Source organism: Petaurus breviceps, unplaced genomic scaffold (genome assembly GCF_028583685.1).
Source record: "Petaurus breviceps papuanus isolate PSGF00001 unplaced genomic scaffold, PetGlider_PUasm1.0 90740, whole genome shotgun sequence".
Lineage (NCBI taxonomy): Eukaryota > Metazoa > Chordata > Mammalia > Diprotodontia > Petauridae > Petaurus > Petaurus breviceps.
In genome coordinates, this window is record NW_027187330.1 from 1,470,879 (window position 1) to 1,497,091 (window position 26,213).

The 26,213-nt window shown below is 40.7% G+C and overlaps 1 protein-coding gene and 1 non-coding gene across 2 annotated transcripts in view; one reads left to right on the forward strand and one right to left on the reverse strand.

The window, feature by feature from the left end:
* Positions 1–24,397, reverse strand: part of PIK3AP1 (phosphoinositide-3-kinase adaptor protein 1) — a 140,318-nt gene extending 115,921 nt beyond the window's left edge. The window contains exons 1-2 of the mRNA XM_069067107.1: positions 24,202–24,397; positions 8,214–8,630 (exon numbers count right to left, since the gene is read on the reverse strand). Coding sequence (XP_068923208.1) covers positions 8,214–8,630; positions 24,202–24,214 — 430 coding nt within the window. The 5' untranslated portion in view covers positions 24,215–24,397. The remainder of the gene's footprint in view (positions 1–8,213; positions 8,631–24,201) is intronic.
* Positions 15,848–15,949, forward strand: LOC138145614 (U6 spliceosomal RNA). The gene has a single exon (XR_011164267.1). It is a non-coding gene; the product is annotated as a U6 spliceosomal RNA (small nuclear RNA).
* Positions 24,398–26,213: the final 1,816 nt, after the last annotated feature.

Below are 26,213 nucleotides of genomic sequence, written 5' to 3' on the forward strand. Positions count from 1 at the left end.
CACACACACACACACACACACACACACACACACACACACACACACACCCTTGACAGGAGTTATTTTTACATTTCAATAACATTTGCAACAAAGAAAAAGCCTTATCCAAAAAAGGAAATATGTTCCACCTGGGGCTTTCTCACTTCCTTATTTTAAAATATTCTCCAAGTCCAAAAGACTGAGAGCAATCATCTTGTCCTCTACTTCCTAGATAAATATTAACCTGGACATTCCCAAACACACTGCTGCCCAGTCCCTTGGCCCCTCCCACCTCCCTTTCATCTGCTGTCACTCCCATGACCTTCTGCACTCCACATCTCGGCCAGAGTGGCCCAGCAGAAGGTCCCATACCAGGTAACCCACACCTGCACTGACACAGACTGCCACAAACCTCCCCCCAAGCCGGCAGTGTGCTACTTCCTCCTCTTCCCCTCTTAGGGTCCTCAGCTTCCCTCCAGTGCTCTCTCCTCCATGATGCCATCCCTGATTCCGCCAGAGCTCTCTCCCTCTTCAAATGACCTCCTCTTTGCTTAATCCGTGTTACATGAATTCAGTTCATCCCCAGAAGATACAGGCTACCTGGAGGAGAGAAACCGCTTCATTCTTTGCCTTTGTAAACCACCACCCGTCCCCCAACCAGGTCCAATGTCCCACACTTAGCAGATGTTTAAAGACAATGACAATGTGCATTCATTAAGTGCTTACTGTGTGCCAAGCAGTGCAGCTAGTTGGCACCGTGAATAGAGCATTGAGCTGGGAATCAGTTCTGAGTTCAAATATGGCCTCACACTAGCTGTGTGATCCTGGGCAAGTTGCTTAACTCTATTTGCCTCAATTTCTTCATCTGTAAAATTAGCTAGAGAAGGAAATGGTAAATCACTCCAACATCTCTTCCAAAAAAACCCAACCCAATGGGGCTTTCTTCTGCCTTAGGTATATGCCCTCCTTTTCCCCCTTCCCTCTCCTCTCCCCCAATCCTTCCATCTAGAAAGAAATTATGAGTCGGACACTACTCAACAACAACAACATGTGCCAGGAACTAAGTCAAGCGCTGGCTAGAAAGCTGCAGGGATACAGAGAAAGGCAAAAAGATCATCCCTGCCCTGAAAGATTAAAATTCAATGTACTGAATTAAAGTTTATCTTCCCCTAAGCCATTTCTCTGGTCTACTGATGCTCAGGTGCCATGGTCCCTAATCACTCCCCCCATCTCGGCAGTCCTCCTGTGGGTTTTAAACACCCCTGTGTGCAGAGAACTGAAGATAACAGGGGTGTGGTCTGGGCAGGACAGAGTCGGGGTACCCCATTTACGTTCTTGTTCTACATGCTGCTTCCTTCTTAATGCGTCCTTGGGTGCACTTAGATTTTTGGTATTGGGATATAGATCAGTTGGTGACGTCAGAAAGGCCTGCTGGAGTTATTAAGCCTTTTAAGAAAACCAGGTCAGGAGTCCTAGGGCCACTTGGAAGAAGTTCAAGCAGGTCTGGCAGCAGCAGCACCAGTGTACATCAGAAGCCAAACTGATTCTGTTGCACCACACTCTCAGAAGGCAGCATGGGTCGTGACCCGAGATCAACTCAAACATAGGAAGTGGTCATATTTTCTAATCACCTCATGTAGCCCCAGAGGATAAGGTGAACCTGGCCTACAGTAACACAAACCCGTAGCCAGCATTTGAAAGCAACTCTGCTCATCCTTACTCCAGCAGAATTACTCCCTCTGTAGGGAATGGGTGGTTGTATACATTGGAGTGTGGGTCCGCTCTAGAGCACCGATAACAGCTTCCCTGTGTACTCCTCCTAATGCATTAGCTAAGGACACTCAAGCCACTTAGCCCTTGAATCAATTCCTCTTGGAAATCCAGAGCAGGAGTATTTGTTGTATGGATTTTACATGGGTTTTTTGGGCATGGATTATGATCTTTACAATTTCTCTCTTTTCCCCATTAAAGAGTGGCCCTGCTCAACTTCTTCTGCCTCCTTGACCCTTCCTCCCTGCTTCCTTTTAAGCTTTTCAAGCCATATGGAGACATCAGTATTCCAGAAGGGCATATGTGTGATAATTCCTTTTGCTCCCTTGGCCTCAGTTTCCTTATCTGTAAAATAAGGAAGTTGAACTAGATGCCTTTTGGGGTTCCTTTCAGCTCTAAATCTGTATCCTTAACTTTTACTAAAAGAAAGAATAAATTGAAAACATATCCTCTGGGGTATTAAGCAAGTCAATTCAATTCAATTCAATTTGACAAGCATTTATTAAGGCCTTACTACTGGCTAGGCACAGAGCTAGGCCTGGGTAGACAAACACAAATGACAAAGAATAATAAACCCTGATCTCAAGAAGTTAGCCATCTACTTAGGGGGAGAAAACACATAAACAGATAAAGTAAATGCAGAATAATTTCATTAACATGGGGGAAGGGGGTGCAGTTAGGAGGGAGGTCAGGAAGGGCTTCATGTCCAGACCTGAGCCGAACCTTGAGAAAGTCATGTTTACTTTCAACAGCCCCATCAAAGGTGAAAACAGCAAGAAATTATGATCCCTCCTCCACTTACAGGAGTTAAAACCAAGTTACAAAGAGATTAAACATTCCTTGCCAAAGACAACAAAATAAGTCAGTGGCAGAGGCCCAAACAAGACCCTATGCCAGACACTGAGTCATCAGTAAATCAGTAAACCATCTCCTCCCAAAATTTTTTACACCCAAATTGTTACCGAGCTATGGAGTACAGTCCATAGCCCTAAAGCCCACTATTCCCTTAAAGTAAGGCTCTGAGAAAACAGTGACTGATAAAAGTGTGGCAAGTGTGCTAGTCTTGGAGTAAGAGGGTTTAAATCCTGCCTCTTGATATTTACCAGCTATGTGACCATGACTCAAACTTCTCTGAGCCTCAGTTTCTCCATGTGTAAAATGGGGATAAAAACATCTTATAGTACCTGCATCAAAGCGATATTGTGAGGTTCAAATGCAATCATCTTTGTAAAATAATCTGCAAATTTTAAAGTACTTTGTAAAGGTCAGTTGTTGTCACTACAAATTTGTATACTACCAGAAAGGGAAACGTATGAAGCAAGTAGCTCTGATGGCTTACTACTACTGAGTGGTTAGACCATTCTAAAGGTAGGGGAAGGAAACACATCTTACCATGGTAGGTCAATAATGAGATTTCAAGTGAGATTTGCAAGCCCCAGGAATCATGGTACCCATTGGGACCTGAATTTACAATAGCACTTTTTCTATAGTAATGTAACAACTCCCTCAAAACCAAAAGCCCCTTAGCTAACCCCCTGATTATTCATCACCTCACTTCTTTCCCCAGGCCCATCATTGAATCATTCCTCATCACCCAGTCGACTTTTGCCTCTCCCAATGGGATTATCTGGGGGCCTGAAACAGCAAAGGAATAAGCATGTTTCAGTGGAGATCTGCCATGATGGAAAGGTGATATGGCACCACCAAACACTGCCCCTTAAAATTTTGGCCTAAAATCCTTGATTCTTTCTTCCCTCTCTCCTTACATCCAAGCAGTGAATGAACCAATTCTATGTCCCCAAATCTCTCTTGAAAGCTATTGTCCTTTCCTCTTCCTACTACTACCATTCTAATTTGTTCAAAGAATCAGAGTTAGAGCTAGACTTTAAAAATGACCTTATCCAACCATTCAGAGGAATGAAGTGATTTTTCAAAGGGCACATTGGGCTACAAGGAATTAGAAGATTATAAATGCAGAGGAGGAAGGGACCTTTGAGGACCCTGAGTCCAAATCCCTCATGTTGCAAATTCAGAAGCTGAATTTCAGAGGGATTAAGTGAGTCACACAGCTAGTCAAGAGCCAAAGGTCCAGGTATCACTGGCTTCAAGGCCAGCTCCCTATCCTTTAGTCTGTGACTTCAAATCCTGTGTTCTTCCCTCTAAACCAGTATGCTCTTCCCATTTTGGGCAAAGCTAGATTCACTTGCAATTGTCTTTTAAAATAGGCATGATTTGTTTTGTTGTTAAGTTGTTTTCAGTTGTGTCTGACTCTTTGTGACCCATTTTGGGATTTTCTTGACAAAGATAGGTTTGCCATTTCCTTCTCCAGGTCATTTTATAGATGAGGAAATGGAGGCAAACTGGGATAAATGATCTACCCAGGGTCATACAGCTAATAAGTGTCTGAGTTAGAACACAGGTCGTCCAGACTTGAGGCTTGATTGCTAGAGAGAAAGAAAGAGAGACAGAGACAGAGAGACAGATAGGATGATGGATAGAGAGCTGACCTGGAAGCCAGGAAAAACCTGTGTTCAAGTCCCACCTCCAACACATACTGACTGCAAAACCCTGGGCAAGTCACTTCAACCCATGGTGCTTTATGCAGTTATCACAATAATAGCCTTCCTGAAGCTGAAGGGACCTTAGAGAACTCATCCCATTCCTCTGTTCTCCTCATGGTATCACTCTACGACTGAGGAAAATGGGGATGGTTTAAAATGATTTGCCCAAGATCACCCAGACAGTGTAAGGAGAGAGGGCCCCATGTGTGTATCCACTGAACAACCATGTCATAATAATAACTGTGTCATTAATAATAATAGCCATTTGGGGCAGCTAAGTGGCGCAGTGAATAGAGCACCAACCCTGGAGTCAGGAGGACCTGAGTTAAAATCCTGCCTCAGACACTTAACATTTACTAGCCATGTGACCTTGGGCAAGTCACTTAACCCGAATTGCCTGGCCCTTCCTCCTACAAAAAGCTAATAATAATAATAGCCAATGCTAATATAGTGCTTATTTTTACAAAGAGCTTCACAAAAATTGTCTCATTTTCCATCCTCACCACAACCCTGGGAGGCAGATGCTATTATTACTCCCACTTCACAGATATGGAAAATGAAGCAGACAGAGATTAAATCACTTGCCCAGAGTCACACACCTAGTAAGCATCTAGGTTTGAATTGAGGTCTTCCTAACTCCAGAAGTCCTATGCTCTATCCATTGTACTGCCTGACTGCTTTCATTAGTCATAACAACATTGACTCTTACAAAAAGATGCAAAAGATCCAAAAAGTCAGGAAAATTAAGAGAAATAGCAACTTGTTTCTGTTCTTAGTGGTCTCCTCCATAACCTAAGGCTACTTTCTAAATACTGAGATACAGCTGAATCCATTTTTTCTAAAGTCATTGTAGGAAATAGTGTATTCGTAGTTTAACCTTACATGTATGATGTAGGTATGACTTCAAAAAACCATTTGGCTCAAAACATTGATGGACTCTAATTGTGAATACATGTTGCTTCTCCCTTTAAAGCAGTGACCAATTGTAAAAGAACTAATAGGAAAAGTCTTACATTAAACACAAGATATACTTAAGCACCATCACAAATTGGGTAAGTTTTCACTTGCATGAAAAATTAAACAAGGCTATGTTTGACTAGAGGCTTTCAGTCTTTCAGAAGTGGGATGCCAAGTGCTGACTGATATCCTTCTGGTGAATGACAAGAGGCAAATGACAGGGGCGGCTAGGTGGTGCAGTGAGTAAAGTGACAGCCTCGGAGTCAGGAGGACCAGAGTTCGATTCCAGACTCAGACACTTAACCCCCACACAAAAACACTAGCCGTGTAACCTTGGGCTTAACCCCAATTGCCCTCCAAAAGGTAAAAAAAAAAAAGAGACAAATGACAAAATCACGTAATATTAAAGCTGGAAGAGATCTCAGAAGTCACCTGGTCAACTGGTACTGAAGCCAGAATTTTCTGAAAACATAATCAAAAAATGGTTGTCTAGCTGAAAACCTCCTGTAAGGGTGAACACAGTCCTTATTTCCACATCCACAGGAACTGCTAAAACAACCTCTTAATGAGTCTCTCTGCCTGCATTCTTAGCCCTCTCTCAATCATTCGTCACCCAGCTGCCAAAGAAATCTTCCCAACATGGAATTTGGATGATAGGATTCTGATGATGCTATTGCTTTGCCCCCCACCCCTACTGCTCATAGAATAAAGCCCATACTGCTAAGCCTAGCATTCAGGTCTCCTCCATGCCCTGGTGCTTCCTCCCTCCCTTTCCAGTCTTATTTCACACACTTCATATCCTATCCTCCAACCAAATTAATCTATGCATTGTCCCTTTAGTATTTTCACCCCAGGGCTTCCTTTGGACCATTTCCTAAAGCTCCCCTTCATCCCAGGTACTGAAATCCTATCCATCTTTTTTTTTTTTTAAAAGCAATTGGGGTTAAGTAACTTGCTCAAGGTTACATGGCCAGTTATTTCTGGGTGTGGTGCTAAGTATCTGAGCCTGGATTCGATCCCCAGATCATCCCGACACAGGGGCCAGTGCTCTTACTCACTGTGCTACCTGGCCACCCCCTATCCATCTTTTAAACCCCGTCACAGATGTTGACTTGTCCTTTCAACCTTCCTTGATCCCTTCTCATTTATAAATGATCTGTCCTTCACTAGATTTCATGCAGAGGTGTACCAGTAAATGTCTAAGAACCAGTTTCCCAGAAAAAAAAAAAAACCAAGACACTATTAAGTCAAGATGCTGTATTTCTCTATCACTTCTGTTGTCTAGACAATCAACAAAACCATAAATCAAGCCCTAATCTGTAGCATTTAACAATTTCCAACGTACAAAATTCATTAGCAGTCAACTTTTGTGAGCTGTTTTGAGCTGGCTCCAGTATACCCCTGATTTATATAATCTTTTATATCCCTTATATTTTTTATTCTATTAAGCATTACAGTTATCCCTTCCCCATCATGACTTTCTCCTTCTTGGTTTCAATATATTTATCATAGGTCGGCATAAGAAATTAAATGGGAATTTGGGGGGAGTTTTGTGGAAGCCACAGATGACTTGCAAAGACCAGCAGACAACACAGAGCCTACGACCAAATGCTTAACCCAAATTTTACAATAAGGTACTGTAAACACTCCATAAAAGAAAAAAGAAAAAAATCAGACTTCTTGAGTACAAAGGGAGGGCCAAAAAATTTTACTTGGATTTTTCTAGATAGCAAGGGTCACCGCTCCCCTAACCCCTGTGATTTGGGAGGGATAACTGTGTATTGATCATTGAATTAATAAATTTGTATATATAGGACAGGCAGCACGGGATAGTGAATAGGGTGCTGGACCTGGAGTCAGGAATGATTGAATTTTAATCCCACCTTGAACACTTATTAATTGTAGGACCATGGGCAAGTTAGGAAATTTATTTGAGCTTCGAAGATGATTATATCTATAATTCTTTCCTTGCAGGGTTATGGCAAAAGTCAAATGGGATAATGGAAATTTTGGAAACCTTAAAGTATATGTAGACTTTAAACATCACTTGTAACAAATTTGCATAGTCAGCCAAAACAAATTCTCATATTGGCCTTGTCCAAAAATATGTCTCATTTTTTTTTAAAGCAATTGGGGTTGAGTAACTTGCTCAAGGTTACACGGCCAGTTATTTCTGGGTGTGGTGCTAAGTATCTGAGTCCGGATTCAATCCCCAGGTCATCCTGACACCGGGGCCAGTGCTCTTACTCACTGAGCCACCTGGCCGCCCCTAAGCAATTGGGGTTAAGTAACTTGTTCAAGGTTACACGGCCAGGTGTTTCTGGGGTGCTAAGTGTCTGAGCCCAGATTCGATCCCCAGGTCATCCCAACACTGGGGCCGGTGCTCTTACTCGCTGTGCTACCTGGCCACCCCAGTATGTCTCATTCTGCATGCTGTCTATCACCTCTCTGTCAGGAGGTAGGTAATCTTCATTATTGGTCTTCAGGAATCATTGTTGGTCATTGTATTGGACAGAGTTCTTAGGTTTTTCATTGCTGTCTCTATAGTATAAATTGTTGCTTGATGTAGTGCTTTAAAAAAAATTAACTCAGGGTAAAAAAATCAAAAGGTAAAGAGAATTCTTAACTCACTAGCAAGGACAAATGGAAGAGGGACAGACAGACAGAAAGAAAGACAGAGATAGATTTAGAGAGCCAAAAAAGAGACTGTTTATCCCTTCTCCATCATAACCTTTGGTTGTTAATAATCTGATGGCACGTCACACTTCCCGGGCACTGAAGTCAATAATCTACCCTGAGTCAATAGCTGTGAGAATTCCCCCCCAGGAAGGGAAAAGAGACTGATTTGCCCTGGGTGACACTGGAATGTACCTGATTTACCCAAGGAATCCAGAGTTCCGGGAAAACTCTCCTCCCTTTCCCACAACCCAGAGAGGAGGTGATTACCTTCTAAAAAAGCCTTCTTCACTGCAGCCACATAGGTTTCAGGCTCATCTTCATAAGTGAGCTCCTGCCAACAGGCCCAGTCCTCGAAGAACCCTGAGAAATCTTCACAGTCGTCCACCCCACAGAACAACTTCAACACCCTATGGGGAGGGCATAGGGCCATCTGAAGGCTGGAGAGCACACTGGGCTGATAAAAGTTCTGAACTAGTTCACCTGATAGGAGTACAATGATACATCGACTGTTGAGGAAGAGGGTCAGGTCTTTAGTGGGGATGGCAGCCCCATGTCTCAGTTCATAGGTCAGGGTGTGCTGGTTCCGAACCTGACAACTTGAAAGGAAAAGATTCTGCAGATACTGACACCATTCTTGGGCATCTGAGCTGTGGACAATTAGGATATCACACCTCCTGGGTGTTCCTGTAAAAGAACGAGACAGGTCTACATTATTTACTTTGAACAGAAAAAAAGTAGCCAAAGTATTCAAAAATTAATCAGTATTTTTTGAATTACTCCCATGAGTCCAGGATTGTGCTAGTTACTTTGAAGATGGAGAAATGCCAGGGAGGATGGCCTTTGCCTATGAAGACTTTACAGTCAAGTTGGGGAGATTTGGCATACACACACAAAAAAATCATATAACAAGATAGTCTTGGGTTTGGACTATGTGACCTCAAAGGTCCCTTCTGGTTCTAAACCCAGGAAACTACAAATACTAAATTCTATTAAATCCAAAGATGAAAGAATCCAATCTGACCTGAGAGTCAAGGAGAGGCTTAATGAATACTTTAACTGGACCCCAAAACATGGATACAATATGGATAAGTAGACAGAACAAAGGAAGTTTTTTTAAATTTATTTATACATTTTGTTTCACATAAGACAGTTCCAAAAGACCCTTCCAAAGCATATGCTTTTTAATTTTATTTATTTTTAATTTTCAACATTTACTTCCATAAGTTTTAAATTTTCCCTCTCCCTTAACCCTGTCTCCCCACAATGGCATACAATCTGATATAGGTTTTACATATACATTCCTATTAAACATAGTTTTACATTAATCATGTTGAATAAAAGAATTGTAACAGATGGGAGAAACCATGATAAAGAAAAAACAAAACAAAAAAGAAAATAGTCTGCTTTGCTCTGCATTCCAACTCCATAGTTCTTTCTCTGGATGTGGATGGCATTTTCCATTACAAGTCCTTTGGAAATTTTTTAGGTCCTTGCATTGCTGGGAAGGGCTAAGTCTATCAAAATTAGTCATTGCAGACTGTAGCTGTTACTGTGTACAATGTTTTCCTGGTTCTGCTCACTTCACTCAGCATCAGTTCATATAAATCTTTCCAGGTTTTTCTGAAGTACGCCTGTTGATCATTTCTTATAGCACTCTAGTATTCCATTACATTGATATACTACAACTTGTTCAGCCATTCCCCAATTGATGGGCATCCCCTCAGTTTCCAGTTCTTGGCCACAAGAAAGAGCTGCTATAAATATTTTTGTACATGTGGACCCTTTTCCCATTTTTATGACCTCTTTGGGATACAGCTCTAGAAGTGGTATTGCTGGGCCAAAGGGTATGCACACTTTTATACACCATTTGGGAATAGTTCCAAATCAAAACATATGTTTTGTTCACAACTATTAGTTTATCAGTCATTAACAGAAAGCATTTGTCTATTGGAGAATAGCAAAAATTGTAAAAAGATACAAACAACTTATTTTCAAAAGGAGGAAATAAACTATACCACCTGAAAAGTATTCAAAATCACTAATAATCAGAGAAATGAAAATTAATACAACTTAGAAGTATCATCCATTGGAACTACCAAGCTCATGAAGATACTAACTGATGGGAAAACTCATTGTTGGAGGGGCTAGGGGAAGACTGACATGTTAATTTATGCCTAATGGAACTGTGAATTGGTTTAACTGTACTGGAAAACAATTTTGAATGAAACAATAAAATTACCTAGGAATTTGATTGTTGGGTTTATGTCCCAAGAAGTTACTGAAAGCAAGAAAAGACCAATATATGCAAAAATGCCATTCTTTGTGATAACAAGAAAGATGGAAACAATATACATGCCCAACAGCTGAGAAACAGATCCAATAAATTATAGTATGAAAATTTAATGGAACCACTGCTGAACTGAGTAAGAAAAGGAAAAAGAATCCAGAGAAAAAAGTGGGAAAATAAGTAGGAAGTGACACAATATAAAGAAACAAGTCACGAGAACATGTACAATGGCAACAACATGGTGAGTCAACAAAACTCAGGACACATCTATGGTTGACATTAGTACAATCCTATCAAAGTTCAAGGACACATACCTTCTTTTTGTTAACAGTTGATAAACTGACAGTTGTGAATGAAATATATGCTTTCTAAGAGACTTTGGGAATTGCCTCGTGTCAAAACAAAATGTATCAATGATTTCTCTTTAAAACTACCATTCCTTGTCCTGTCAGCTTATCTATCCATGCTGTACTAGTTACTGGTGTCTAGTTAAAGTACCACCTCTTTCCTTGAAGGCTCTCCCTGACTGCTCCAGCTAAGACTGGATTATTTCATCTTTGGACATGATAAGATTTAGTACTTGTAGGTTCCTGGGTTTAAAACCAGAAGGGACCTTAGAGGTCTGTAGTCCAACCCCAATGCTATCTTATTCTATGATTGTTTTGTGTGCTTATGCCAAGTCTGTCCAATTTGACTGTAAAGTCTGTGTGGGCAAGGGCCATCTTACCCGCATTCCTCCACCTTCACAGTAATTAGCACAAAGATCTCTCTCAATAATGAATGTTGATTAAAAAAATTAAATTTTAGATGCCAGAATTTTATCAGTTATTTGTTGCAAAGGTCTTCCTCAATTAATATATTTTCTTTCTTTCATCTTTTCTTCTGATTCTAATGACACTAATCTTATTTTACAAAAGTTTTAAATTTTATATGAGGCTAATCTTTTACGATCTTTTTTTTGTTTGTTTTTTGGAGGGGGGAAGGTGGGGCAATTGGGGTTAAGTGACTTGCCCAAGGTCACACGGCTAGTTTTTGTGTGTGTGTGTGTGTGTGTGTGTGTGTGTGTGTGTGTGTTAAGTGTCTGAGGCCACATTTGAACTCAGGTCCTCCTGACTCCAAGGCCAGTGCTCTATTCACTGTGCCACCTAGCTGACCCTTTTATGATCTTTTCTATCCCATGTCTGATAAGAAATTTTTCCTCTATCCATAACTGTGAAAACTGCCACTGTCCTTTAACATTTGTATAATGTGATTTTATTTATAGATAATTTTTCCATTTGTAATTTATTGTGATAGGGCAGCTAGGTGGCATAGTGGATAAAGTGATGCCCCTGGAGTCATGAGGACCTGAATTTAAAACTTATCTCAGACACTTACTAGTTGTGTGACCCTAGGCAAGTCACCTAACTTTTGCCTCAGTTCTTCATCTGTAAAATGAACTGGAGAAAGAAATGGCAAACCTATCCTGTATCCTTGCCAGAAAAAAAAAACCATAAACAGGATCATGAAGAGTTGGACATGATTGAACAACAAATTCTTTCTTTGTTTTATTATTTCCTGGTTCAAGTATCAGAACCATATCTGTCTCATAGAAGATCTGTGATGAATTCTCTTCCTTCTTCATTTTTGCAGACAATTTATATAGCAAAAGATTTTTCTTGTGTTTTGACTATCTCATGGAATTCATTTGTAAATGAGTCAAGACAAGGTTCTTTCTCTCCCCTTCCCCCCACCCCTGACACCTTTGGAAATTAATTTATGGTTTGCTAGATTTCTCTTTCTGAAGTTGGTTTCAATTTTCTATTTCCTGTTTTGTTGATACAGGTATTTTATGTTTTTATAATTATTCACCCATTTCATTAGTTTTCCATTTCGTAGTTATATAATTGGACATAGCAAACAAATAATTTTCTTCATTTCCTCCCCAATTCTTTGTGAATTCCCCTTTCTCATTTTTATCGTGCAAATTTAATTTTCTTCTCTTTTCAATCAAGTTAGCAAATGGTTAATCTAGTCTACTGTTTTTTAAACAACTCTTAGTATTATTAATTTAATACTTTATTTTTAATTTTATCTTATCTTGTGCTAGCTTTGGGTTTTTTAATTTGTTGATTTTTTTTTAGCTTTTAAAAAAATGTATGTACCCAATTCATTGATCATCTCTCCCTTGTTAATATAGCTGTACAGAGACATATTTTCCTCTAAGGATTGTCTTAGCTAAATTCTATAAGTTTTAGTACGTCATCTCATAGCTTTATCATTTTATTTATTATCATTTATTGTTTCTATGACTTTATTCACTTATTCCCTCTTTTTCTTTACATCCCCACTACGTGTAAATCACCATTTTGTTGTTGTTGTTAAGTCATTTTCAGGTGTTTCTGACTCTTCATGACCCCATTTGGGATTTTCTTGGCAAGGATGCTGGAGTGATTTGCCATTTCCCTCTCCAACTCATTTTACAGATTAGGAAAATGAGGCAAAAAGGGTTAAGTGATGTGCCGAAGGTCACACCCCTAGTAAGTGTCTGAGGCTAGATTTAACCTCAAAAAGATGAGTCTTCCTGACCAGGCCTGGCACCCTATCCACCATGCCATCTAGCTATCTTGAATTACCATTCATATTAACCAAATTACAAGAAATACTAAGTTCCTCCCTACCTATTCTTTAGAATCCTTCTTGTCTAAACACCCAAGCACAGAACTAGTCTTTCTTAGATTCCCTTCAATAACCTCTAAAAAGGCAAAGCAGTTAGAGAAATAATAGTTTGGTTTTCTTTTTTCACCTACCTTTCAGAATGTAAGCATTGAATCATCATTACCTAGCCCTTTTTCTCTATTCAGCTTTATTTACTTTTAAAATCTCTTTCCTTTATTATGCTTCATTTCAAAGACTCATCCTGAACACTTTCTGTTCACTTGCTTTTTGTTGTGTCTGACTCTTCATGATCCCATTTGGGGTTTTCTTGGCAAAGATACGGGAGTAGTTTGCCATTTTCTTCTCCAGCTCATTTTATAGATGTGGAAACTGAGGCAAACAGGGTTAAGTGACTTGCCCAAGGTCACACAGTTAGTGAGTGTCTGAGGCCAGATATGAACTCAGAAAGATAAGTCTTCCTGGCTCCAGCCAGATCCTGCACTTCCTAGCTGCCTTTCTCAACACTGGTTTTCTCAAAAAGAGTACCAAGAAGTTGCCCAATGTTAAAAGTATATATTTTTCTTAGTAGTATTATGCTTCATTTTGCTGATTAAGTTGGATACTACCCCTTTTTCTATCAAAAAGATATCAAATTCTGATTTTTCCTTTCCCACTTCTTTTTGACTTCTTGAGAAGGCCTCAAAGTTTAAACAGATTTTATGGGCAGGTTAGCTTTTCCTATTTATATTGCTGCTAAATATTCCTATAATATAAGATCTCTGCTTTCTGGACAATCTTCTCCTACAGCAGAGGTTTCTTAATTTTTTGTATACCCAGGGTCCTTTTGACATTCTCATGAAGCTTATAGAACCCTTCTAACAAGAATCTTTTTAAAATAATTAAAGGATATGCAACATTTCACTTAGAGGTTAATTAAAATAAAGAAGTAAATTTGTTTTCCACATTCAAGTTCACCTCTACAATCTATCCACTGGGGTCCATGCGGCCTGTGGACCTTCAAGACCCTATCATTGAGCCTTTAAAGGTAATACACATTTACCTGCTGTTTATGTAGTTCAAACTAATGGATGGATGGATAAAGAATTTTTTTCTTACTGTATCGTTTTTGTGACTCTTCCAGTAAAAGATTGTGCTAACCTTAGGTTTAGCTGGTTATCAAAGCTGTTCTTTTGCCAAACAGCTATGGAGTCCATCATGAGGAAGCAAAATTATTTGCCCAGTAATATTTTTATTTTCCTGCCTCTCAAATGCTCTCTGAGTGGGTCAATCTACAGACCAGGGTATTATTTCATAGGCAGTATGTTATTAAACAGCTAACTTCATAAGGAAAATTGACCTTTCCCCGGGACATTTCTGAGTTATTCTATTTTACAATAACTTGAAATATAAAATAGCTAATGTTGAGTGTGCTGGGAATTTGGGTCAAAGATAAACTCTAAGAAGACTGTCACCTTGAAGAGAATTTCAATTTTTTATACTTCTGATGCAGAACTTGTAGGCTTTGGTACTATCCTCAAAATACCTTGGATACCAATTTTTGAAACTCTAAGGAAGATTGCTCCTTAATTTACTACGTACAGATGGAACAAATAAGCTCGAAGTGTAGTTGAGGATGGACAGGGAAGTAGTTCTAGTAATGTTCCTGAGCCAGAAATCCAAGAGGAAGCATGGTCTAGTGGTAACAGTAAAGGTCAGAAGACCTAGATTCAAATCTCTCTTCTGCCAGGTACTACCTAAAGCAGAGAAACCAAACTCCCAAAGGCTGCATGCAGCAGCAAAACTCCAAGTGCAGCCAGACCAGATTAAAATGAAATTGGGAAATATTTAACAAAATGAATAAAAATACAATACAACATAAATAATGCTAGTTGGTGGTTTTCTAAGAAAACATTGTGTGTCAGGGATCTGTTTCTATTGGACACCACTGACCTAGATCACTATAGAGGAAACTCCCTTAAAACTATAGCTATAGAGTAGGTGCCAGTCTGGGGCAGTTAGGATGGAGTACTGGTCTTGGAAACAGGAAGACTCAAATTCAAAAGTTCAAATACAAGCTCAGAGACTTATTAGTTGCGTGACCCTGGGCAAGTCACTTATCCTCACTTGTTTCAGTTTCCTCATCTGTAAAATGAGCTGGAGAAGGAAATGGTAAACCACTCTAGTATCTCTTCCATGAAAACCCCAAAATGGAGTCACGAAGAGAAGAGTCGGACAGAACATGACTAAAACAACCCCACAACAAGTACCAATCTACTTTGATAAAAGGAGTTTCCTCACTGAGAGTTTCCTATAACATTTAAATCATATATCAGGTTCCCTTCATCCTCTCCAAAACAATGAAAAGGCAGAGATAAATGCATAGCTTTATTTCCATCAAAAACTATTAAAATAAAAAAGTTCTTGCACATCCATACAGAGAAAACTTCTGTCCAGAATGGCTCATTCTCAAGGTTCCAAGATAGCTGAGGTTTTACTATAGGACGATTGGCATTAAATTCAAATGACTTGGAACTTACGTGACTATGATGGGAACATTTAAAAGGAAGTGGTTAACAAATCATAATAGTATCACAACTAACTTTTCCACCAGCCTGTCACATGCTTTGGGGGCAATTTACTCAATCCTACAATTAGAATTTTTCGTCATCTTTTTTGTCTTGCTGTGCTTTTGTCGGAGAAGTTGGAGACTAAAAAAAGGAGGAATTAGGATCCTCTCATGATGGGTTGGATGACACCCCAATGTTAGATTTAAAAAGTCTAGGTCAGCAAGTATCACTAGAACAGGGGATGTCCCATCCATCCACTATAATTCCTTTCCTTTAACCATAAATCACTTCCCTGAAAATATCAAGCCACTTCCTCTTTTTTCTTCCATGGGTGGGGACACCATAGCATGGGGAAACTGGTGATGGAAATGGAAGGAAATTTTATCCAAAAACCAGTCATTCCCTAGTCAGTGCTCATCTCAGTCACATTATACTAAAATTAAAATAATAGAGATAAGATTAGAATGGCCTCTATGCAAAGATGGCACACAAATTCAGTGTCCTGTGTTTTTTATTATATAAAATTAAAAAGGTTTTGAGCAAAGCAAAATCAACTCACATGTAATTAAAAGAAAAGCAATTTCTCAGATAAAGTTCATATTTTTAAGATGTATTGGTAGTTTATTCAAATTTTAAGAATAAGAGTCATTCTTCAGTTGATAGTCAAAGGATATGGAGAGGCAGTTTTAAGAGAAAGAAATCCAAGCTATTCATAGTTACGTGAAAAAAAAAATTTCTAAATCACTAATAACTAGAGGAATGAAAATTAAAACAACTATGAGGTTCTACCTCATACCCAGCAGATTGGCAAAGTTGACTTAAAAAAAGGAAAATGGTGAATGGAGCACCGGCCCTGAAGTGAGGAGGATCTGAGTTCAAATCTGGCTTCAGACACTTGACACACTAGCCGTGTGACTTTGGGCAAGTCACTTAATTGCCCTCCAATTGCAAATTGTCCTCCAAAAAGCAAAAAGAAAAAAAAAAGGAAAATGATAAATTTTGGAGTGTCTTTGGGAATACAGGTATATTAGTGCACTTTTGGTGGAGTTATAAACTTGTTCACCCATTCTGGAAAGCAGCTTGGAACTATGCTCTAGGACTTCCAGTGCCAAGATGGTAGAGCAAGGAAAGAACTCTCTGAAGCCCTCCAAAATTTCCCTCCAAAACACTAGAAAACTACCTTAGAATTGGCCTAGGAACAGGGAAGCAGCTTACCAGCATGTCAGGAAAGGTCTGTCTCACTGGGGTGGAGGAGATCGAGGTCCAAGAGAAACCTCAGAGGCTAGCCTCATAGCAGGGGACCTGCAGCAAGACTCCAATTCTTGGTGGAGCAATTCACCAGTGAGGCCCTGCTCTCCTGCAAGCCAGCAACCCCCTAGACAAGTGAGCCATCTGTGCAGTGCATCAATATCCCACCCCAGTGACCCAATCCCCAGCACAAGTTACCAGCCAGTCCTTGACCCAACACTAACCAGTAGAGAATCCTCTGCCCAGGACTGGCCAACAGCAAGACCCCATCCCTGGGGCCTACCAACAGAACCTGTTTCCATAGCAATCCAGCAGTAATTATCAAAACAATCTGATACTGACTAAGAAATAGAGTGGTGGGATCAGTGAAATAGATTAGGTACACATTACATTATAGTAAATGACCGTAGTAATCTAGCATATATGATAAACCCAAAGATCCAGGTTTTTGGAACAAAAACTCATTTGACAAAAACTCCTGGGAAAATTGGAAAACAGTATGACAGAAACTAGGTATAGACCAACGTCTCACACCATATACCAAGATAAGGTCAAAATGGTTACATGATTTATACATAAAGGGTGATACCATAGACCAATTAAGAAAGCATAGAATAATTTATCTGTCAGATTTATGGATAAGGGGAGAATTTAGAACCAAAGAAGATATAGAAAGCTTTACAAAATATAAAGTAGTTAATTTTGACTATATAAAACTAAAAAGTTTCTGCACAAACAAAACCAATGAAACCAAAATTGTAAGGAAAGCAGAAAAATGGGAAAATATTTTTGTCACAAGTATCTCTGATAAAGGTCTCATTTCTCAAATATATAAAGAACTGAGTCAAATTTATTAAAATAAAAATCATTCCTCAATTGATAAATGGCCAAAGGATATGAACAGGAAGTTTTCAGACAAAGAAAACAAAGCTATAGGCATATGAAAAAATGCTCTAAATCACTATTGATCAGAGACATGCAAATTAAAAAAACTCTGACGTACCACCTCACATCTATCAGAGTGATTAATATGACAAAAAAGGAAATGTTGGATGTTGGAAGGGATGTAGGAAAACTGGGATGCACTATTGGTGGAGTTGTGAACTGATCCACCCATCATTCTCAGAATCCACCCAGTGACTCAGAACTATTCCCAAAGGTCTATAAAACTGTACATTTGATCCATTTGATCTTTTATCCATGGACTTTTGATCCATCAATATCACTATTACATCTATAGCTGAAGAGATGAAAGAAAGAGAAGAGTAAATATGTACAAAATATTTATAGTAGCTCTGTATGTAGTAGCAAAAAAATTGTAAATTGAAGAGATACCCATCAACTGGGGAACGACTGAACAAGTCATGGTATATGAATGTGATTAAATACTTTTATGCTGTTATGTGTATGATAGAGATGGTTTCAGAGGAAGCTGGGGAGACTTGTATGAACTAATGCAGAGTAAAGTGAGCAGAACCAGGAGAGCCATTTATAACAAGAGAGCAGTATAATAACATCAATATCGTAAATACAATGCATTTTGAAAATTGTAGGAACTCTGATCAACTGTGACCAGTCACAATTCCCAAGGACTCACTATGAAGCAGGCTACCCAATCCTGATAGAGGTGATAGACTAAAAATGCAAATCAAGACATAATTTTCTGGGACATGGCCAATACAGGAACTTGTTTTGCTTGGTTATATTCATCACAGAGGATTTTTATTAATTTTTGTTTTTTCAATGAGGGAAAGGGAAAGGTGAAAGGGAAAGAAGGCAGATTTTCACTTGGAAAAAAAAATTCATTTAAAAACAAAAACTAAGACAGTTGGTTTTCTCTTGAGGGACTTTAAATGGATCTGACTGTAGGGGGAAAGATGGGTAAATATACAGTGGAAGGAAGCAGAAAAAAGTGCAGGGATTTCCCCTGTTCACACAGAATCTAGGAAGGGGAAGGGAAAATTACTGAAATCATGGCCTCTGTTTGGCATTTATAACCCTTCACAATCCAGTTCCAATCTACAGTTCCAGACCTATTACATGTTCCCTCCCTTTATTCAAGCTGCATTCCAGCCAAGCTGGTCTTCTTGCTGTTCTTTACACACAATATTCCATCTCTTTCCTTTATGCTTTTTTATTTTTTTTCCTTTATGTCTTTTCACATCGATCAGTAAGTATTTAATAAGTTTCTATGTGTCATGGATTGTGCCCGGCACCAGAGATTTGTTGATGCTGTTCAGTCGTGCAGTCATGTCTGATTCTTTGCGACCCTGCAGGCCATCCTGTCCATGGCATTTTCTTGGCAAAGATACTGGAGTGGTTTATCATTTCCTTCTCCGGTGGATTAAGGCAAATAGAGGTTAAGTGGATTATCTAGGGTCACACAGTCACTAAGTGTCTGAGGCCAGATTTGAACTCAGGTCTTCCTGACTCCAGACAAAGTACTCTATTCACTGAGACATCTAGTGAGGCAAAAATTAAAAAATGTCCTGTCCTGAGAGAGTTTACAATCTAATGCAGGAGACAAGAGTATTCTCTTTTTAGAAAGACTCTTTCAGAGTAACAAAAAAGTAAACAATTCTGAAAGATATCAGACCATCCATTTTGATGCCAAAGACCTGATGAAAAAACAAAGCATCAATAAAATATTAAAAGAGTTTGGTTTCCTTGATCATGAATTAATTTTAAGACTACTTGTGGGAAGTGATAACAAATAACCAGGAAGAGCTCAGGCAATTACTACGGTGTGCAAAGAACCTTGAAAAGCATCATTTCCTAAAATAATTTTTTCTCTTCAATGGTCCCTAATCCCTCCAGACTTCAAAGCCTAGTTGGGGCCCCAGTGGTATAACTACAGCAAGAGCCATCACTAACCATGAACAGACAATGTCAGATGTCACGACAAGTGATTCCAGAACTCACTTTTAGGTTCCAAATCAGTCAAACCACCAAGGATCCATCTCTACTCCCAGAGAATGGTGGCTTCCTGTTGCAACTCTATCTCAATTCATGCTTTACTTCCAAAATGTGCCATTTTAGATATACCCTTGAAGGCAGTGTGGGGCTATGGGTAGGCGAGGGAGGGAGTCACAGATTGTGCCTTCCTGCAAGCAGTACTGATTTTTATAAACGAACATATTTTCAGTGTCAGAGCACTCTCCTCTTTATGGGATATAGATATTTATTTTGTACTCTCAGTTCCCATAGCTTACAGTGAAAGCTAAAGGCCTCTGATGGACAGTAATGTACAGGCAGCACAATTTTCAAACGTTGATTAAATCTCACCAATGCATTTTCCAGTTAGCCTCGAAAGTCTTCTTTATTTTCTCTTCTCATTCAGTGGATGACTCACAACTTTTTACCAGGCAACCATTTTACAAAAAACTATTCCCTCCTTAATTCAATTATCAGAGTTCCCTCCAGCAAGGACAGCAGTACAGAGCTTATAGGAGAGGTAGAGGAGAAAGAATCTCTGGGCTGGAAGTCAGAAAACTTCAGTTCAAGACCTAGCTCTGACATTTGCTGGAAATGTGACCCTGGTCAAGTCATTTCACTCACTGTTCTGAGCCTCTGTTTCCTCATTTGTAAAAGTACCTTAAGTATATTATCCTGATTGAGCCTCATAACAATCCTACGAAACATGTACTATTATTATCTTCATTTTAGAGAGGAGTAATCTGAGCTTGGGGGATCCAATCTTCTTTTAATTACATAGTTTCCTCTAAGATCATGGGAGGGTTCTTGCCAAATAGCACAGAGCCGTTCTGACTTGCTCAGGAACACACAGCTAGGAATTGTCTGTTCCAGGATTCAAACTCCAATCTTCCCAGTTCAATGTCCAGCACTCTGTCCATCACACCACCTAGCTGCCTCCAAATGTGAGCTAGTATCATTATTATGTGCTGGCAAGATAAGTACACGATTAAGCAAAGCAGATCCCAAGTCCTCCATGTCATCTTCTCCTTTAGTAGGTCACAAAAGTTGGTGATTTCCAAACCAAATCATCTTATTGTTATTTATCAATTTGTTATTAAAGTTTTTTTTAATAATTCTATTCATTTTTTCACAAGGAGTAGCTAGACACATGTTACATTTTAAGTACAGAGACCTGCCCTAAGGTAACAGCTTTTGTGACCAAGCTGGTCTTGTTGTTCAATCATTTCAGTCTCTTCATGACCCCATTGGGCATTTTCTTGGCAGAGATACTGGAATGGTTTGCCATTTCCTTCTCCAGCTCATTTTACAGATGAGGAAACCGAGGCAAACAGGGTCAAGTGACTTGCCCAGTGTCACACAGCTAGTAAGTGTCTGAGGCCAAATTTGAACTCAGGTCCTCCTGCCTGGCACTCTACTAGTTATGCTCCAAACTGCTCTAGCTACTTCAAAAGTCCAGGTCCCTGTTCTGGGATGGTTGCCAGTATGTGGTTAGTTTCCTTTTTCAAGCAAAGGACCACTAATATACACAGAACCAAGGATATCAGTAAACTATCAAATCTCAGGGCACAGAGTGCCAGGTCTGGAATCAGGAGTTCAAATTCTGTTTCAGATACTTACTAGCTGTGGTGACCCTGGGCAAGTCACTTAACCCAGTTTGCCTCAGTTTCCTCATCTGTAAAAAGAGCTGGAGAAGAAAATGACGAACCACTCTAGTATCTCGGCAAGAAGACTCCAAATGGGGTCAGGAACAGTCAGACACAATTCAACAACAACAACAAATCAAATCTCAAAGGTCCCTGCTATCAGAAGATGAGAGAAGTGGGCCCTCTTCATTGGATGGTAGCATTCACCCAGATCCTTTAATAAGGACATAGGAAAATTCTACAAAACACCTCCACCTCCACTTTCTCTTCTTATTCTTGCATTTCCCAATTCCATTTTAATCCGGTTAGTATTTGCAGTTTGACAGCTCTGGTTTAGTGAATACAAAGCTAGCCAAGAAGTCTTAGAGCACCGGTTTCACATCCACACTCTTGACACAAAGTGGCCGTGAAACCCTACACAGCTCACTTAATTTCTCAGTGAAGCTCTCTAAAACTAATATGCAGAAAAGTTGCCTAAGTGTTCTGCATTGGTAAATAGTTTCCTCACAGCAGTTCCCTATACCAAATATAGTTCTGGACAAAAGAAAAAAAATGACCACTGCTATGTCTACTGACTTACCTAAATTTATAAAGCTTATTTAGGGGCAAAGCTAAGAAAAGATCCCAAGAACAGCACTACCAAAACAGAAAAGAATCATACTACATTTTGGCTGATCTTGCTCTCCCTCTCTCCCCACATTGCCTCAAATCCTTCCTATTTCTAAAAGAATTTAGCAAAGATCACATGAAAGTAAAGGAAAGGGGTGGAAATATAAGGGTGATGGAGGATTTTATCAAGATATTTGTCAGAGGGAGAGAGAGACACGGATGGTATAAATGACCCCTCCTGGGCAGAGTTGGGATTGACTGCCCAAGCTCCTTGAAAAATTCTAATAGTCAAAAAAAAATGTTTAAAATGGGGGAGGGGGGATGGCTAGGTGGCACAGTGAATAGAGAAACGGCCCTGGAGTCAGGAGGACCTGAGTTCAAATCCAGCCTCAGACACTTAACACAAAAACCCAGCTGTGTGACAGTGGGCAAGTCACTTAACCCCAATTGCCCTACCTTCCCCCCTCCAAAAAGCAAAAAAAAAAAAAAAATTCTAATAGTCATTGCAATAACAGTAATCATTGATTTGTTAAAATGTAAGTTCCTTTAGAGTAAGAAATGCTTCATTCATTGAAACTGTATCCAGGGTCTAGGTCATTTGTTGTTTTTCAGTCCTTTGGTTGTGTCCAAATCTTCGTGATCCCACTCACCATAGCACGCCAACACTGACCTCAGAGTTTTCTGGGCAAAGATACCAAAGTGGTTTGTCTTTTCCTTCTCCAGTGGATTAAGGCAAACAGAAGTTAAGTGACTTCCCCAGGGTCACAGAGCTAGTAAGTATCTGAGGTTGGATTTGGAATTCAGGTCTTCCAGACTCCAGGTCCAGTGCTCCATTCACTGAGCCACTTAGCTGCCTGGCTTAGCACATAGTAGGTGCCTAACAAATGTTTCATTCATTGATTGATCTATTCCAAGTTTAAATTTATATAGGTTTCTTCACAACAGCCTTTGAGGAAAATAATGAAAATATTTTTATGCCCATTTTACAGATTAGGAATCTCTGTCTCAGAAAGGTTAAAAACCTTGTCCAAGGATATAGGCTAACAAATAGCCAGGCATAGGATGATGGGATCATTGAATTGGAGCTGGAAAGTAACTCTGAGATTTTCTAATACTATTCTCCCATTTTACAGATGAGGAAACTGATGCCCAAAGTGTCCAAGGTCATAAAGGATTCCAACCCAGACCATAGAGCTGGAATTCGTCAGCAACTATTTATTAAGCACGTGTTGTGTGTCTGGAACTAAGTGCTGAGGGTACAAAGAAAGGCAAAAGACAATCTCTTCTCTTAAAGAGTTCACAGTCTAATGAGGACACAATATAAAAACAACTATTTACAAAAAAGATATAGACAGGATATATTGGAGGTAGTCTCCAGAAGAAGAAAGCTAGAATTAAGAGGGATTTAGAAAGCCTTCTTGTAGAAGGTGGAATGTTAGCTTGGATTTAGGGAAGCCATGAAAGCTGAGGGAAAGACGAAGTGGGAGAGGATTCCAGGCATTAAGAACAGCCAGTGAGAATTCCAAGTAGAGAAATAGAGCGTCTTGTTCAAGGAAGAGCATGGATGCCCAACATCACTGACAGGGGTGAGGGAGCGGGTTGGGAGTAAGATTGGCAAGGTGGAGAGGACCTTAGAAGCCATCATGCCCAATAGCCCGCCACTCCTCATTTTTGAGACGAGGAAACTGAGGCACTGAGCGGTTAGGTGACTTTTCTGGGGGTCACATAACTAGTAAGTGTCTGAGGCGGAATTTGAAACTGGTGCTCAGTCGATTGACTATATACCATGCTGCCCCTCAGATCCAACCTTCTTTACACTACATGGAACTTCCTCTAAGACCAAGAGAGAATTCTTGCCAAATAACACAGAGCTTTTCTGACTTCTCTTTCCTTTTGCTTACCGTAGCATCCATCAGTTAACACAAGTTGCCAGGGCTCGGAGAACGAAAAAAACCTGGGGGGTTGGGGTGGGGTTTGAGTAAGAAAAGGCGAAACCAATAAACTTCCTCCAACAAACAAATGGGAGCGTGGGATCCAGGAATCTGACAAGTCCGGGAAGCACTCGCTAAATAAACAGTTCTTGGCCCAGCGTGGGACCGGGCTGATGCCAGGTAAGTGGCGGAATGCAGAGAGAAGCAGGGTTAGCAGGGCGCCCAAGCTGCCCAAGAGAGAGAGCGCGCCAGCTCTGGGAAGTGCAGGGAACCCCGTGGGCTATCTGGGGGCTCTGCGTCCCACGAAGCTCTTTAGAGCAGAGGAGGGTGGCTTGGCGCCAGACAGGGGAGGATCGCTGTACTGGGGATCAGAGGAGACAGGAGCAAGGGACTGACCTGAGGCTGCCATGGCAGAGACTGGAGGGGAGCCCAGCTCACATCCCGGGCCGTAGGATCTCCTGTAATTCTGCCGAGGGCGGGAAGGAGGCCGGGGAAAGGCAAAGAGGCTCCAGCTTCTGTTCCGGGGACTCCCGCTTTGCTTTCGGACTGGGCTGGGCAGCGGCGGCGCTTCCTCGGAGCCGTCGGGGGCGGAGGGACTGACCCGCCCCGCCCCCGTGGGCTGGCCGCAGCGGTACTGGCGGCGGCGGCCGCCGGGGCAGTGGGGCGGGGGAGAAGCCCAAAGGGGGCAGCCCAGCTGCCTCTCGGCAGGCTGGCAGCACCACCTGGAGTTGGACGCCGTTGAGTAGGGGAAGTGAGAGTTGGGGGTCGAACCAGGAGCCCCCTTCCTCCCCTCAGACACAGTCCCCCCGCGGCCCTCCCGGTTCCCCCCACCCATGACATCCTCCTGTAGACAGTTGGGGCAGAACGAGACAAGCCCTACTGGGTGCCCTCCAAAATCTCCCCATCCACAGGCTTAAAGGACAGCCTGATGGTATACTGTGGGAAAGGGAAAGGCCCTAAGGACCCCACTTCTGTCTTAGGAATTGGGGGTAGGTGTGTACATGATGAGCACCGGCTGGCAGATACTCCTTCTCCCTTGGGGTTACCTCCCTGAGTCAGTACCCTAGGCAGGAAATAGATGGGGTGGGGAGAAGAGGAGAAAGAGTAGGGGTGACTCTTGGGAATTGGTCCCCCATGGGACAGCTTAGCTCTTGAGTTCTCTTCAGTTACCTTTCTGCAAACTCCTCAGGGATTTGGCCCCTTACTACATTTCTCCTTTTCTCTCCTGCCCCATCACCCTTGGACCACAGGCACAGCAGGCTGGACATTAAGCACCAAGTCCTAATTAGAGGAAATGGTGAATCATGGAAGGCAAGTGGCACCATTAAATGCCATATGAAATTCAAGTTAACATATAGTTATAAAATGCCTATGAGAGGCAACCTCAGAACCAGAAAGACTTGAGTTCAAGATTCTCTTACCCACTAGCTGTGTGACCCTGGGCAAATCACAAGTTTTCAATGCCCACTATAAACTACAGGAAAAGTGTCATTTTACACTGGTAGAGAGGTTTCCCTCACTGGGAGTTTCCGGGACCAATGAAATCACTGGTGTAGTTCTATCTTGGGTCCTAGGGATGTGAACATGTAAAGTGACAAAGTCTCTGCCCCTGTGAAGCTTACCACCTGATAGGAGAGCACAAGTATGAAAGATGCCAGGAAGGTAGAAACAAAGTGTTCTCCAAACACATGAGAAAGAAGAGTTAACTTTCAACAGGATCAGAAAAGGCTTCATGGAGAAGTGGGGCAGCTGAGCTGGGTGTTGAAAGAAGGGAAGGATTTCAACAGCTGGAGATGAGAGGCACTGCACTTCAGGAATGTGGGATGGCCTGCAAGAATGCAGGGACTAGGGGGCACAGGGCGGCATGCAATCACAGAAGAGCTTGTCTAGTTCAATGGGAAAGAGAGTGTATGAAGGAGAATAATGAAAATAAGGCTAAGAAGGTAGGTAAGAGACAGATAGTGGTAAGCTTGAAATAGCAACAGGAAGTTGTTGAAAGCTCTTAAGCAAGGGTGTGATAAATGAATGAATGAAAAAACAATAAATTAAGAGGTTTTAGCTACAAGTTAGACGGAAAAGCCCCATGAACCTTAGAATATAAAAGCAAAGTTGAAGTTAATGTAATTTCCATTGATGAAACCATATTTCTTTTTAAATTATTTATTTTTAACATTTTTTTTTATTTTGAATTTCAAATTCTCTCCTTTCCTCCACCCACTGAAAAGGCTAACAATATGATATCAATTATACATGTGAAGTCATGCAAAACATATTTTCATCTTAGCCTTGAAAGAAAAAAAAAGGGAGAGGGAGGGAGGGAAGTAAGGAAGGAAGAGAGAAAGAAAGGAAGGAAGGGAGAAAGAAAGAGAGGAAGGAAGGAAGGAAGGAAGGAAGGAAGGAAGGAAGGA